This window comes from Gossypium raimondii, chromosome 6 (genome assembly GCF_025698545.1).
Source record: "Gossypium raimondii isolate GPD5lz chromosome 6, ASM2569854v1, whole genome shotgun sequence".
NCBI lineage: Eukaryota > Viridiplantae > Streptophyta > Magnoliopsida > Malvales > Malvaceae > Gossypium > Gossypium raimondii.
Genome location: NC_068570.1, coordinates 10,652,041 through 10,667,538, shown reverse-complemented (window position 1 = coordinate 10,667,538; position 15,498 = coordinate 10,652,041). Strand labels below are relative to the sequence as shown.

Here is a 15,498-nt window from a genome sequence, read left to right as displayed (position 1 = left end):
AAATGTAGTATCTTAACATGTTTTCATGCACCCAAATTATTAAAATTTATTAAACTTTGGTCACTAATCAAAACAATACAAACTAAAAACATATGAGTTTACTTGCAGAGACAAGTGTCGATACAATATTGATTGATGGCTTGAACTCTAAAACTTTATACATATATATATATATATATATATATTGAGTGTTTTTGTGTCTTCCTTTCAAGGAGGTTAATTTCCCTATTTATATGATACGATTCTTGGATGTGACGTCTTAAGTAGATCCTCATGCATGCTACACGAACCCTATTCTAAGATTAACACATGTTCTCTAAGGGTGAGTTCGCTTGCATGATAATGCGAAATCACAATGTGAGAACTCGTGATGCGAACTATGGAGGCGATCACTACTAAAATAGAGAGAATCGAGTCAGTCCCAATCAAATAAATGGGCAGCGGGTCGATAATGAGGATGATATTAAATCAAAATTATGGAAAATTATTTGTAGAAATCAAAGTGAAATAAATGCATGTAGTTTTGTCAGCCTACCAATTTGGGCTTCCAAAGTTATTTCAACACCTGAAGTTTTGAGGGCAAGTACTCTCCATATTGAGATCATTATTATCTATATTAGAAAATTCTTTCATGCTATTTCCGAATGTTAAATTAGGCTGAAGAGAATTTACAAAATCATGTTTTCTACACTAATACAACTACAACCCAAATTTAAAATTATATATCTAAATAAACACCCTGAGCTTCGTAAATTCTCATTTAAAATTACGCAGTTTTCCCGCCAAGGTATTTAACCCTCATTAATTGAAAACCTGTTACCCCGTAATTATAAAAATGAAAGTCAGGCAAAAGCTTCGCCAAGCAATTGATTCGTTATACGCCGGTGGCCAAGCGACGGCTGAAGCCTACACGCCGCTCGTGCTCGAATGCGTTCGAGTCAACGATGTTGGTCAAGCCAAGAGATTGCAATCTCACATGGATCTTCACTGTTTTACACCCAATGATACGTTTCTACATAACCGTCTTCTCCACACGTATGCCAGATTAGGGAAAATTTCAGATGCCCGAAACCTGTTCGATAAAATGCCCCAAAGAGATATTATCTCCTGGAACACAATTCTTTCTGTATATGCCAAATCAGGGTCTGTTGAGAATTTGAGAGCACTGTTCTATAAAATGCCTTTTCGTGATTCTGTTTCTTATAATACTGTGATTGCGGGCTTGGCTGGAAGCGGGTTTTCCAGTCAGGCGCTTGAGGTTTTTTTGAGGATGAACAGAGAGGGATTTGAGCCAACAGAATATACTCATGTGAGTTTGTTGAATGCGTGTTCAAGGTTATTAGATTTAAGGAAAGGGAAACAGATTCATGGTAGGATATGCGTTGGTGTTTTGGGGAGGAATGTTTTTGTTTGGAATGCTTTGACTGATATGTATGCTAAGTGTGGCGAGATTGATAAAGCACGGTGGCTGTTTGATAGAACAGATAATAAAAATGTAGTTTCATGGAATTCATTGATTGCTGGTTATTTGAAAAACGGCCAACCTAAAAAATGTATTGATTTGTTTCAGGAGATGCAACTAGGTGGTTTCAAACCTGATGATGTCACAGTCTCGAATGTTCTCGGTGCTTATTTTCAAAGCGGATTGGTAGATGAAGCAATTGAGGTTTTTAACTTGATTAAGAACAAGGATAAAGTATCTTGGACAACAATGATTGTTGGTTATGTTCAGAATGGAAAGGAAGAAGATGCTCTGAATTTATTTGCCAAGATGTTAGCAGAAGGTGTCAAGCCAGACAGTTTTACGATCTCCAGTGTGATTAGTTCCTGTGCAAAATTAGCCTATTTGTGTAATGGTCAGGTTGTCCATGGGAAAGCCATTCTTTTGGGAGTTGATAATGATTTGCTTGTGTCTAGTGCTCTCGTTGATATGTATTGCAAATGTGGAATCACTAAGGAAGCCTGGATTGTTTTCGATATGATGCCATCCAGAAATGTAGTTTCTTGGAATGTCATGATTAGGGGTTATGCACAGAATGGACAGGATTTGGAAGCATTGGTCCTTTATGAAAAATTGTTGCAACAAAAGTTGAAACCTGATAGTATTACGTTTGTGGCTGTTCTATCTGCTTGTAACCATGCAGGTTTAATTGAAGAAGGACGCATATATTTTGATTCTATCAGTAAACGGTATGCATTAGTACCCACTTTGGATCACTATGCATGCATGATCAATCTCCTTGGCCGTTCAGGTTGCATGACCGAAGCAATAGATCTAGTTAACAATATGCCCCATGAGCCAAATTCCTTAATCTGGTCAACCCTTCTCTCTGTCTGTGCAATAAAGGGTGACATTGAAAATGGGGAGATGGCTGCTAAGCGTCTTTTTGAATTGGAACCCCTTAATGCAGGACCTTATATCATGCTTTCTAACATGTATGCCACCTGTGGAAGATGGGAAGATGTGGCATCTGTGAGATCTCTCATGAAAAGTAAGAATGTCAAGAAGTTCGCTGCTTACAGTTGGATTGAGATTGATAATGAAGTTCACAAGTTTGTAGCAGAAGATGCAACTCATCCCCAAACAGAAATCATATACGAAGAACTTGGCAGACTGATTAAGAAATTGCAGGAAGCTGGGTTTATGCCTGATACAAAGCTGGTTCTTCATAATGTGGAGGAGGAGGAAAAGTTTGCATCCATTTGTTACCATAGTGAGAAACTTGCTCTTGCATATGGATTGATTAAAAATCCCCATGCAACAACACCGATTAGGATTATGAAGAACATTCGTGTTTGTGGCGATTGCCATATGTTTATGAAGCTCGTGTCTAAAGTTATTGGGAGGCCAATCATCTTGAGAGATTCAAACAGATTCCATCATTTTGTTGGTGGGAGTTGCTCCTGCAAGGATTACTGGTAATAAGCAATCCAGGGAGATTAGTAAGTCACCTCAGCTTTGCAAGAAAAGTCCCATAATTTTTCTGGGACTATTTTAATCAGAAGTACACTTGCCAGTATTGCTAATGACTGATTTCCATGTTAATGGTTAAACATTATTTCCAGGGAAAAGAATAGACTCATTGTCTTACTCATTATATCTGGAAGATAGCAACAGCCAACATTGAGAACAAGAACAAAAATGATGGCTCTAAGTGCTCTTAATTACTCAAATGCCTTCTAGTCTTTTGCATTTTCAGGCAAGGTAGACTAGCAAGGGAACATGCTGAGGATTGAACAAAGGATGCAGAGATCTTTTGGTGTATGGAAAATTTTAACAGATTCTGATCAAGTTATGATGGGCCTCTAAAAGTATTTTGGGATGCATTTTATACACATTCCACATGAAAGCATGGATTGGATTTGCCTGTTTTGGCAGCGCACTAGTGAACCAAGTCCCAACTACGAAGTCTCTGAAATCAGTTAACTTTAGGTACATTTTCGAGTATTTGAAATATTTTTTATGGCCTCTGAAAACTCGCATTCGTAGGCAATGTGTAATTGCGCTACTAAAGTCTTGTATTCTTATTATCTTGACTGTTGAATAGCAATGGTTTTTCCAATTTGATGCCATACTGAGTAGAGCTGTTGTGTTGTTTAGTAAGTACTGACATAGCTTTGGGCTCTTGAATCACAATAAATGTAGTTTTCTTAACTTTTCTCTTTGGATTGCGACTCCAAAGATGCTTGGATTGGGTCAAGAATTCTCAAAATAATCAAATAACTCACTTAAATTACTTCACTTTCACGGGTCATTTTCTGATTATCACCGTCATCACCCCTCTTTTACCTGCTTAATTCCCACTTCCTGGGCAAAGCATAATTAGAGAAATATCCGAAAATATTAGACCAAACATAACTCTACTAAAATTGGTCTATTTAACATAATGTTTTAAAAGATTGAAATTCTACTATTAGTCATTGTATTATGTGTAAGTTGTGGATTTCAAATCATCTACTAGATGTAATGAATCTGTTGACAGTCTTAGTGAGTTCCAAATCTCCCATATGTTCTTGATTTCATCTATTATGTGTGATGGAAAATCATCGATCTCCATATCAGCTATCTTTTTTAATAGTTGCACAGATTCTTCATCTCTGTCATTCTGGATGTTTCCAGTTTTATATGCCAATATTCTTCTTCCATCCGTCCAGAGTCTGAGTCATTTACTGAAGTAAACATTGAGTTTTTGTCATTAAATCTATCCCTGCTTGGATTTGATAATAACTGGGATTATTATAACACTTGTCAATGTTTTTTGTGAAGTGTCTTTTGTCTTTTTTGACTGCTGAAAGTTTGGGACTTCCAATAATTCTTTGAATAATCCAAATTTGATATGACTGATAAAATTTTTCTTTTTCAGCAATACCAATAAGTTTATTTATTTCAAGATAAAAATAATAATAAAAGTCATCTTTATTTATTATGCTTAATAATATAAACTTAATAGATGCAGAAAATATTTTAATAGATGAAAAGAAAAATTTTGAACTATTATTTCTTTAACAAAACCCCATTCAATATTGTTTATATCAAATGGTTCATGATCAAGTCTAAATTTTATAGTAGTAAATTTTTCATCTAAATCATTTGTAAAAACATAAGCTTATAGAAAATATTCGAAAAAACTTTTTGAAATTGAGCTTCTTTGTTTGCAAATAGTTCTATTTATCTTTGTAAAAATTTCCAGAGAATTTTTCTAGCTTTATTATATAAACAAAGCCTAAACATTTTATTCATAATAGGACTATTTGTTCCTTTATTAATAAAATATTGAAATATATCAAGAAGATTATTTATCTTTTATTAATAAATCATGAGCTTCATTTTTTTTGTTGTTCTTTCAACTAAAAATTGTGAAAACTTAGTAAAAGCTCTTCTAAAATTAGCTCTTTGTTCGAAATATGAGTTTTCCATATTTCATTAATAAAATTATATAATTCTAATGGTAAACCTGGATTATAAAAATCTTTTATTTCCTGAATTTGTTGTTGTTTCAACAAATTTTCTGATAAACAAAACTTTTCTGCTCCCTTTATTATTTCAGCATAACTGGCTTGATATACTGAATTTCGATCTTGGGACCAAGGAAATTGACTTACCGTTCTTGGTGGAAAAGATAAATGAGTTCTAATTGGTTGTCTTACCATTGGATATGAAATATAATATCCTTGATTAAGATAAAAAGATGTTTGTGTAGGTAACGTCACAAATCCTTGATTAGGATTTATTGTTTTCCTTTTGTTGGGTCTTTTATGGATAGTAGTCCATATTCCAACTTTTTCTAGAGTTTTTTTTTACCTCTACCCATATGGCCTGTTAAGATAATCAGCAACAATATTATCAGTTCCTTTTACATATAAAACTTCAAAATTAAAAGTACATAATTAATTATACCATCTAATTCTCCTAGGTACAGTTTCCAAACTTTTGTTAGTAAGGAATTGTTTAATGACTGGTTATCGTTTTTATAATAAATTTTTCGAGTGCTAAATATATAAGAAAGTTTTTATTCCTTCTTTATTGCTAATAATTCTTTTCATATATAACATAATTAATTTCAGTTGGTTTAAATTTTCCTGAACTATATCCACATATTAGTTCTTAATTATTTATTGTTTTAGCTTTTAAAATACAACCCCAATGATTTTGTGAGGCATCTGTTTCTAAAATTAATTTATCACCTTGTTTAGGTAAATAAACTTTTGGAATATGATTTATTTGATTTTAGATTTTTTATAATTTCGAGTCTTTTTAGACCAAATAAAAGGTTTCTCATTTTTAATTTTTCATATAACTTACCTATTTTTTTAGATAAGTTAGGAAAGAAATTTCTTCCATAATTAATTATTCCTAAAATTGTTGAATCGCTTTTATCTTCAATATTTTTAGTAAATTCTTTTATTTTAGAATAATATGATCTTGTAGTTTAATGCCATCTACAGATAATTTTAATCCTAAAATTTTATTTATGTTTTTCTAACTCTATTTTCTTAGGGCTTAATATGATTCTATGTTTTATGAATTCTTGAGAAATTATATTTAAATGTTTTCTATGTTTTTCTAATATATATGAGAATACTAAAATATCATCTATATAGACTACACAAAATTTTTTATATTTATTAAATATAGAAGCCATCCATCTTTGAAAGATTTGTGGTGCATTTCATAATCCAAATGGCATTACTCTCCATTGATAATGTCCATTAGGTGCACTAAAAGCTGTTAAAGGTTTAGATTCTTCGGTTAGCATGATTTGCCAAAATCCCGATTTAAAATTAAATTTACTAAAATATATTGCTTGTTTAGCTTGATTAATTAAAACATCCTTTCTTGGAATAAAATATCCATCAAAAATAATATTTTGACTTAATCTTTTATAGTTAATAACCATTCTAGCTTTTCCTCTTTTTATTTCAATATGATTTCTAACCATAAAAGTTTGGACTAGAATGTGGACTATTAGTTTTTATATTAATCATTTTCTAATAATTCTCTAATTTGTATATCAAATTCATCTATATCTTGTTTAGTATAGATCATTGGTTTAACTCTAATAATTTTATTGAGATTTTCCAATTTAATTTCACAATATCTAGGGCTATTTTGCCATAATTTTAATGGTTCTTCACTAAAATTATTTTCTAAAATTTTAAACAACCAATGACTTGTTTTAAGTTGTTTAATATGTTCTTTCTTTGGTGGTGTAATTTTTATCACACACAAATTTATGATTTTATACTAATGGTATTTCTACAGATAACATAATTAAATTTTTATCAATAGAGAATGGTAAATGTTGGTATATAAAATTATTTCCTAATAATATATCTCCATGCATTGTAGGAAAACATAATATTCAGGTATTACAAATCTTGCATTATTTATGTAGATTGATATATTTCTAGCTTTATATTGGATTATGGTTTCATTACCATATATTCCTATTGCTTTTATTGGATGTTTCATAGGTTCCTATTTTTCTACAGGAATGACATTCTTTCTGCAACTACTGGTTGTAGCTCCCGTATCTAATAAAGCATGCAAGGAATATGTTTTATATTCTCTAATTTGAAATTTAATTTCAATATAAGTGTAATATTTCCTAGATTGAAAATTTGAGAATGTAATTACATCATTTGTTCAAATTTTCACCTGTTGAATAATTGTTGAAGTTTGTATTTCTTCCATTCTAGTGTTTGTAGAATTTTCTACTTGGTTCTGCAGGAAAAATAGGAATATGAACTGTTTTCATTCCTATTGGTGTAGAACTTGTACTTATATTATCCTCTTCTTCCTCTATTTGAGTATTTGAGGGTAAAATTAAATTATCATTTGTATTTGTTATAGCATTATTTTTAAAATATAATTTATCTTCGAAAACATATATTCTATAGTACTTACGGGGTTAGAAGTACTTGCACTACTTATCTTTTCTATCATCCAATCTTTTGGTATTGATAGATCTCTTAAATGTACTAATTTTGGTTGTATTTCGATAGTAAATTTATTAGGTTTAAAGAGCTCAATAATTTTATTATTAATTTCTTTGATCGCTACTTTTGTTGTATTAGTATATTCATTAATAAAAGTCCAACTTATTGCTAGATCTTCGCTAAATCATTAATTTCAAAATTTTTTGTCTGAATTTGTAGACATAAACACTCTTTTATTAGAAGATCTGTGGATATAACCCAAATGGTAACCGTTAATGAAATTAGTTACATCATATTATTTTTAATCTTGTACTTTTAAAAATTGCAAGTCCAAATCTAACCCAAATGGTAATCGTTAATTTATTAAGTTGAATTATTCTATTCTCAATCTTATACAACAAATATATCATCATATATATAGTGTCACATCACTTGCTATATAATTCTCCCAAAAGGTTATGTTATTTTTGTTAATAAATTTGAAGGTACTGTTTTGAGTTAGAATTGAAATTACATAAATTTAAAAGGATAAGATTAAAAATGATTAAATTGAAATAAATAGATTAACTCACAACTTACACATAATATGAGATTAATAATAGAATTTGACTTAATTAAATTAATTATTATTATTTTTACCATGATTGAAATTTTAAAATTTCAAAAATTATAAAAATTAAAATTTAAGAATAAATTTGGAAAGTGAAAACTTCCAAGCAATGGTAAAGTGGGAAGTAACAAATGTAGTATAATATAGAAAATGAAATGGAAAGAAGATCACATGGCATAAAGTCAGCTCCTGTGTGATGTATGTTGTCTCCCACTGTACCACTACTTCAGAAAAACATGAGATAAATTGGAATCAAACTTGTATTCATTTCATCCATACAAAATTCCTTGGAATATTGCAGATATTTGATCCATCGTTGAAAAAATCTCATGAAACCCATGTTTCACGACAGAAGACCAAAAATATATAAATAAATAAATAAGCGACAACCCAATTTAGACTGTTTTGAGAAAAGAACCATATTTTGGGTATTTTGCTAAAAATATATATATAGACTCATAAATAGATTTGCAACACATAAAATTAAAGACTACATCTGTATTATATATATATATTTTTACTTATGGGATTTAATTTTTTTACAAAAGTTAACATTTATTACATTATAAATAAAATTTTAAACTCTATAAGTAAAAAAATTATAAAATATAAAATAAGTATCGTAAAATATTAAAAAATAAATATTTAAAAAGTATTAATAGTTGAGTAATCATTTTGTAAGTTTTTATAATTCGATAGCCAAAAAATCATAGTTAAGTGACTACTAATGTAATTTAATCTAGATATAAAAATATGAAAAATAATTATTATATTTTATGTATATGATACGAACTCGCCTCGGTGATGATTAGAGTCATTTGATACCCAATCGTGAATTTGAGTAGAATTGATTCGTTTAGAAATGAACTAAGTTTTTAAACAAAGAAAAATGTTGAAGAATGAAAGAAATGAGTTTAAAATAAGGTAACAGAATGGTTAAGCAAAGATAACAGATAGTTTTGACTAAGGCTGAAAAAGAACCAACAATATTGGATTGAGCTTCATTTTGCACTTGGGTCCCTCAAGCTTAGGCCAATTCTGAGGTCGTCGAGTTGTATTGAAACATGATGTGGCTGAGATCGCATCAATATATTATATATTTCTATAAAAAACTTATTTAACATAATTATATACTATGTTTAAATAGATTACCTATCTAGCCAAAATATATCTGAAATAAATTTATTAGCATTCATTAGGTGATGAAAATTAAATTAAAATTAGGATTAAAAATTAATGAGTATAGTAAAATATAAAAAATATTAAAAAAGAGATATCAATTTTTAAAATTACAAAAAATACTATTTAAATACCAAATACTCACCATTTATTTATTAATCATACATTCATCACATAAAATAAAATAAAAATAAAAATTAAAAGTATAACTTCTAAATTGAAATAATGGGAAATTATTTTAAAAGTTAGAATTGTATGGATAATAACTTCAAACATTTAAAATTGAATAGAAGATTACTATATGTACAAGTTTCATATGTGCAATTTGTTCTTTTTTTTAGTAGTCCTTTTGTATATGCTAACAATTCTAAAATACAACAAGATTAAATATCTCAAAAGATAATTTTATAATATGAGAAAATATTAACAAAGTATTAAAAATAGAAATTATTTTGTAAAAAATATAAAATATAGTGCAGCCTTTAATCTTATGTTGTTAGTTAAAAGATGAAGGAATCCCACATTATTTAAGAACAAGTTGCAAACATATTCATGACTTTATATGTACATATATCTCACATCTCATATTGCTTAAGAAAACAAGAGAAATGAGACTTTTGGTCTATATAAAAAATCTGTTTTGTAAGTTTTATTTTCATATTAATTGGTGGCACCTTAAAATAAAATAAAAATGATGTTGCCACTTTAGGTCTTTATAAAGGCTTATTCTTGTAAATTTTAAAAAAATTAGTTCATCTTTGTAATATTTTTAAAAAATGTGCATGAGGTAAAGCCCATCCACATCAGCACGCTTTTGCTGACACGGGATAAAGTGCATCCCTGTCAACGTGCATTTTTGCGCTTTTATCGAAAATTGCTTCTACGTAGGTAAGTTTTGTGTTTTTTGAATAATTCTAATAAATAATATTTTAAGTGGCTCATTTTCGTAAATAAGATTAAAAATAAACTTTTTTTTTTAAGTAAAATACCCCATATTTTAACTTTTTTTAATTTTCTTTTTCTTTAGAAAAACAAGACCGCCCCACTAGACTATCCACCAGGTTACAAAAGTGCGTAAGTTTGATTCCCCCACGAGAGGAATGCGGTTGCAGTGCTCTGCTCATCATGTCATCTCCTTTTTTCTAAAACTTTCAACCAAAATTTTCATTTTAGGTGAAAGATTTTTTGTCGTAGACTCTGCGGACGCCGCAAATCCCCCCCTGCTCCCTAATCCTTGAGTTTTTCCTTTAATATGTTATTAATGTTATTAAAAATGTCAGACTTCTGACTTCGTGATTGTCATTTTCCCAAGAAAATATAATTTAAATGATGACAATGGGAAAGTTTATTATAAGTCGGCAAATTGTAATAGGTGTATGATGAGGGACATAGTAGGCTATGTGGTAGCCATAGAAGACAGGATGGGAAGTGGCAGTCTATTTCATATCTTCAGCTTTTATTTACTTTAAATATTTCCGGGTACAGTTTCTATCTTTGTCAAAATCAAAGAGGAATTTTCAGCAATAGGGGTCCATTGAAGTACATTTTCCATTGTAGGTGAACGACAAGTATTTTTGCTTATGGCCAATGGGTGAAGGACAAGTTCAATGGGAGAATTTTCCTACTTCAAGTATGCCTGCCTCGCTATCCATCATTTTCCTACTACAGTCAGATCATTATCTGTTCAATAAAAATTTGAAAATGATTTATTTTGTTATGTACTTTAAAATTGAATTCTTATGTACCTTAGTAATCTCATATTTCTAACTTTATTAAAATTTTATACTGTATAAATTATTCCAATACTACCTTTTACTTAATAATCTTATATTTCTTTAGTTGTGAGATTTTACTATAGGATTCTTAATTTCAACAATAACTTTGAGTTAAAACTGATCATGGGTCGGGTCATTCGGCCCGGTCTGAAGGTCCGCCTAAAATGTGAGAGGGTTTAGATAAAAATATAGGCGCGAAAAATGGGCTTGGACAAAAAATAAGACCTTGGGTAAGGTATTTTTGGCCCAGGCCCAACTCGAATTCACCAAAGGACAAATTTTTTTTTTTTTTTGTTTTTGAATGTTATTTTCTTGTTGTTTTCTCCCTATTTTGCTACATTTTTACTATTATGTTGCTACTATTTTGTTGTTATTATTTGGATATTGTATAAAACTTATTTTATTGTTAATCTTGTTATCATTTTAAAGGCATTTGTTAATTTTGTTATTATTTTAGAGGCATTTGCTTGTTAAGTCGCATTTATCTTAATGTTATTTAAGTCTACATATTTTTTAAAATTTATTTTCAATTTGTTGAGAAATATTTATTTTGATGTTTTTAGTATTTTTTTATGTATTATATATATTTAAAAATTATATAAATAATATAAAAATTAATACGGGCAGGCCGAGTCGGGCCTGAGTTTTAGATTTTTATTCGGGTCGAGCTTAGGCAAAATTTTAGGTCCATTTTTCGGGCTGGGCCAGGCCCAGGCCTAGTAAATGAGCCTGGTGTTTTAGTTGAGCCCGGCCCGACCCATGAGCACCTTTACTTTGAGTCACTAATCTTATATTTTAATAATGTCAAGATTTTAAAATATAGATATAATTTCAATATCATCTCTACCTTAAATAATTTTGCATTCCTTTATTAATTTTACACTCATGAGTGAGAAAGAGAGAAAATAAATAACTTTTACTCAAATGAAGAGAAACTCAATTGATATTTATTCATCATAGTTTTAGCCTTTTATAGGTTTTATATTAGCTAAAAATAGTAAAAAAAATTAAATAAATCAAAGAAAATTATCTTAACAATTAGGCAATCCCTAATAATTAGAGATAGTTTGTTATTGACCAACAAATCTCAACAACCCATCCATTAAATTGAGAGTACACTTTCAGTTTAATACATACTTAGTACTTGGCGCCATCTTGATTTGTCAAAGTGAAAACCCTCAGTATTTTTTTGAACTTGATAAATGATGCATGTAACATCCCGTCCGGTGAAACCCTAGTGTTTGAATACTGTATATAGAAGTAAGGCTTTTAAAGTAAATAATGTGTTAGATTTGACTAAGTATATGAGTCTATGGATGCGCCTTCGGGTGAAGTCTACATTAGGTGAGTTTAGTGGTTTGGTGGACTCTTCTGAAGAGTATACACCACCCCAACCGTTAGACGAAACGTTAAGCCCTTAGTGTTAAGACCTTGATTGGAAAAGAACCGTATGCTTTATTATTATTTTATTAGGTTGAGCAATCTGGTTAAACGAACAAGAATTTGGTTAGTATAGGACTAAGTTTCTGTAGCTTGTCAGATCCGTATTTATGAAGAGAGTGAAGTACTTAGTCACAAGGAACGAGGGGTTTGAAGGGAAATCATACTTATGCACTAAGTTTTCCTTCCATGTATATTTGTATAAAGTAAGCTTTGACTTTTTGAGCAAGTTTTATACTTTATTTGGTAACCATATTTTCTTCCCAAACATTCTTTGAAATTTTCTCTCAAAAAATCCTAGACTTAAGACTTGCTTGAAGATTCGGGTTTGCTGTACTCAGCCAACTCCACCATTTTTTGATACATGGTAAATATCGATGAAAATCAAGTTATTTTCATGGTTATTTATGAGGCCTTAGGGTTTATTATGCTTTAGGGTCAGTTTGTGGTGTAAGTGAGGAAACTTATAGATTCTAGGTTTCCTGTTAATGTTCTTATTTAACTTGTTTAGTTTTTCTAGTAAAATGATCTGATAAGTTAATTCTTTATATTATAGCTCAAGAAACTCCTAAAAACTCTCGTGATAAGGGCAAGAGTCCTGTTGTTTGATCTTGTTGCACTTTTCTCGTGAGTTCCTTCTTGCTTCCATGTGTGTGTATAATGTTCTCATTTATGTAACACCCCTAACTCGTATTTATCATTAGAATAGGGTTACGGAGCATTACCAAAATTTATAGAACATGTAACAGGCATTTCATATCATCTAGCATTCATATCAGAATTCAACCATAATGTCCCTTACATGATCCCTCGAGGCCCAAACTATACATTAGAAACAAGTCGGGACTAAACTGGGTACTCAGAAAAATTTTCGCAAAATATCAAAATTTTTCCAAGGTGCAGGGGACACACGCCCGTGTCTCAGGCCGTGTGGGCATTCGAAATAGGGCACACGACCGTGTCCCAGCCCATGTCCATACTCGTGTTGTAACACCCCTTACCCTTATTCAACTCCGGAATAGGGTATGAGGCATTACTAGAACACTTACACATGTAAACGTATTAAACCGAGTTACAAAATTTCATTCAAATTTAAACTCTTCAAATTTTTAACATGCTTTTATAATTCTTTATAACATATCCTCAAAATATTATATTCATAACAAATAGGGCCTACGAGATCCGATACTTACTCATGTAATTCAAAGCTCCATTTCCATTTTATTCAATTCACAATATTTCGTGTTCACAATTCAAATTAATTTCTCAATCCAATATATATATTTCAATACCACACTCTCATACTATGAAACTTTATTTTCCCATATGAGCTTAAACCATGATCATCACATATCAAAGACAAATGTTCTTGACATTTCCATCACATAAACCGAATTAATCAATGCAACTCAATGATATAATCATCCATATATCATTATTATCATATATATATATCAAGACTAAATTTCTTATATATTTGATCAATTGCTTTTCAACACCGCAATAGTTCCTTCGGTACCAATACGTATTTACCATTCAATTTAACATTTACCGATTATAATCGGGCATATGACCATTATACACAATTCTTTCATAAATTTTATTGTCCTCCTCCTCCTCTCCATTCCACATCCTTTATGTATAAAACATGCTTAAATAGCATTATACATAATTTCACTATTCACTTATATTTAAATTCAAAGCTGTCTATTTGAGTCAGCGTCACCAAATCATTTTTATCTGAAGCTACAGAGCTCCAAATTAAGATCTGTTAATTTTACCTAAAACTAGACTCAATTTCTTCTTACCATAAAATTTTCAGAATTTTTTACTTGGCCAATTAGTACAGTTTATTCTTTAAATTCACCCCTGTTTCACTGCTCAACATCATTGACCTCTCTTCACTAAAAATAAATTATCTCACTGTACAGAATTTGGATGATAATTTCGTTTATTTCATTTGAAAATAGACTCATCAAGGATTCTAAGCATATAAATTATAACTCATAAATATTATTTTAAAATTTTTAGTGATTTTTCAAAGTCAGAACAGGAGATTCCAAAATCATTTCGACCCTGTCTCACTAAAGTTCAAATATCTCAAAATATACAACTCTTTTGCTTGCTCTGTTTCTTTTATATGAAAGTAGACTCAATAAGATTTAATTTCATATCTCATTCAACCACTAAATCATTTTCTACAATTTTTGGTGATTTTTCAAACTAACATTACCGTCACTGTCCAAATCTATTCTATTCCAATATCTCTCATTCACATAGCACTATAACCATTTATTTTATAACACAATGCAAGACTTCATCACTTCAGTCACTCTTTCGTAACTTATCACATTTCAATCATATTCTCATATCTCGTTAAACATGTCGGTATAACAACAAATATTTAGGGTTTTCACATAGTACCACCCATGTTACTATTATCATTCGATACACGTAGTAGCCTTCACATAGTACTACACACGTGATCAATTTTTACAGTTCACGTAATAGCCTTCACATAGTACTATACACGTGATCAAGTTTTACGATTCACGTAGTAGCCTTCACATAGTACTACATACGTGACTAAAGCTTTTCGGTACACATAGTAGCCTTCACTTAGTACTACACATGTGGCCATCATTTATCAATTCACGTAGTAGCCTTCACACAGTACTACACAAGTGACCAAAGCTTCTCGGTACATATTGTAGCCTTCACTTAGTACTACACATGTGACCATTATTTATCGATTCACGTAGTAGCCTTCACACAGTACTACACACGTGACCAAAGCTTCTCGGTACACATTGTAGCCTTCACTTAGTACTACACATGTGACCATTATTTATCGATTCACGTAGTAGCCTTCACACAGTACTACACACGTGACCAACACTTTCACTTTCATATAGTGACCCACACACAGTCCATGCCACATATGTGATCATTTCTGTCACTACATTCGTATCCCTTTTTATTCCGAATGTTCAATCGGGAAATTTCTCACTTTTTCTCATTTTTTTTCACTAATCAAAGTCAATTCCTTATCTT

The 15,498-nt window shown here is 30.6% G+C and overlaps 1 protein-coding gene across 1 annotated transcript; it reads left to right on the top strand.

The window, feature by feature from the left end:
* Positions 1-604: 604 nt before the first annotated feature.
* LOC105774667 (pentatricopeptide repeat-containing protein At2g22070) lies at positions 605-3,655 on the top strand. Its single transcript, XM_012597230.2, has 2 exons — positions 605-2,943; positions 3,067-3,655. The coding sequence occupies exon 1, from the start codon at positions 836-838 to the stop codon at positions 2,921-2,923; it is 2,088 nt and encodes a 695-aa protein (XP_012452684.1). The 5' UTR covers positions 605-835; the 3' UTR covers positions 2,924-2,943; positions 3,067-3,655.
* The last annotated feature ends 11,843 nt before the right edge of the window (positions 3,656-15,498 follow it).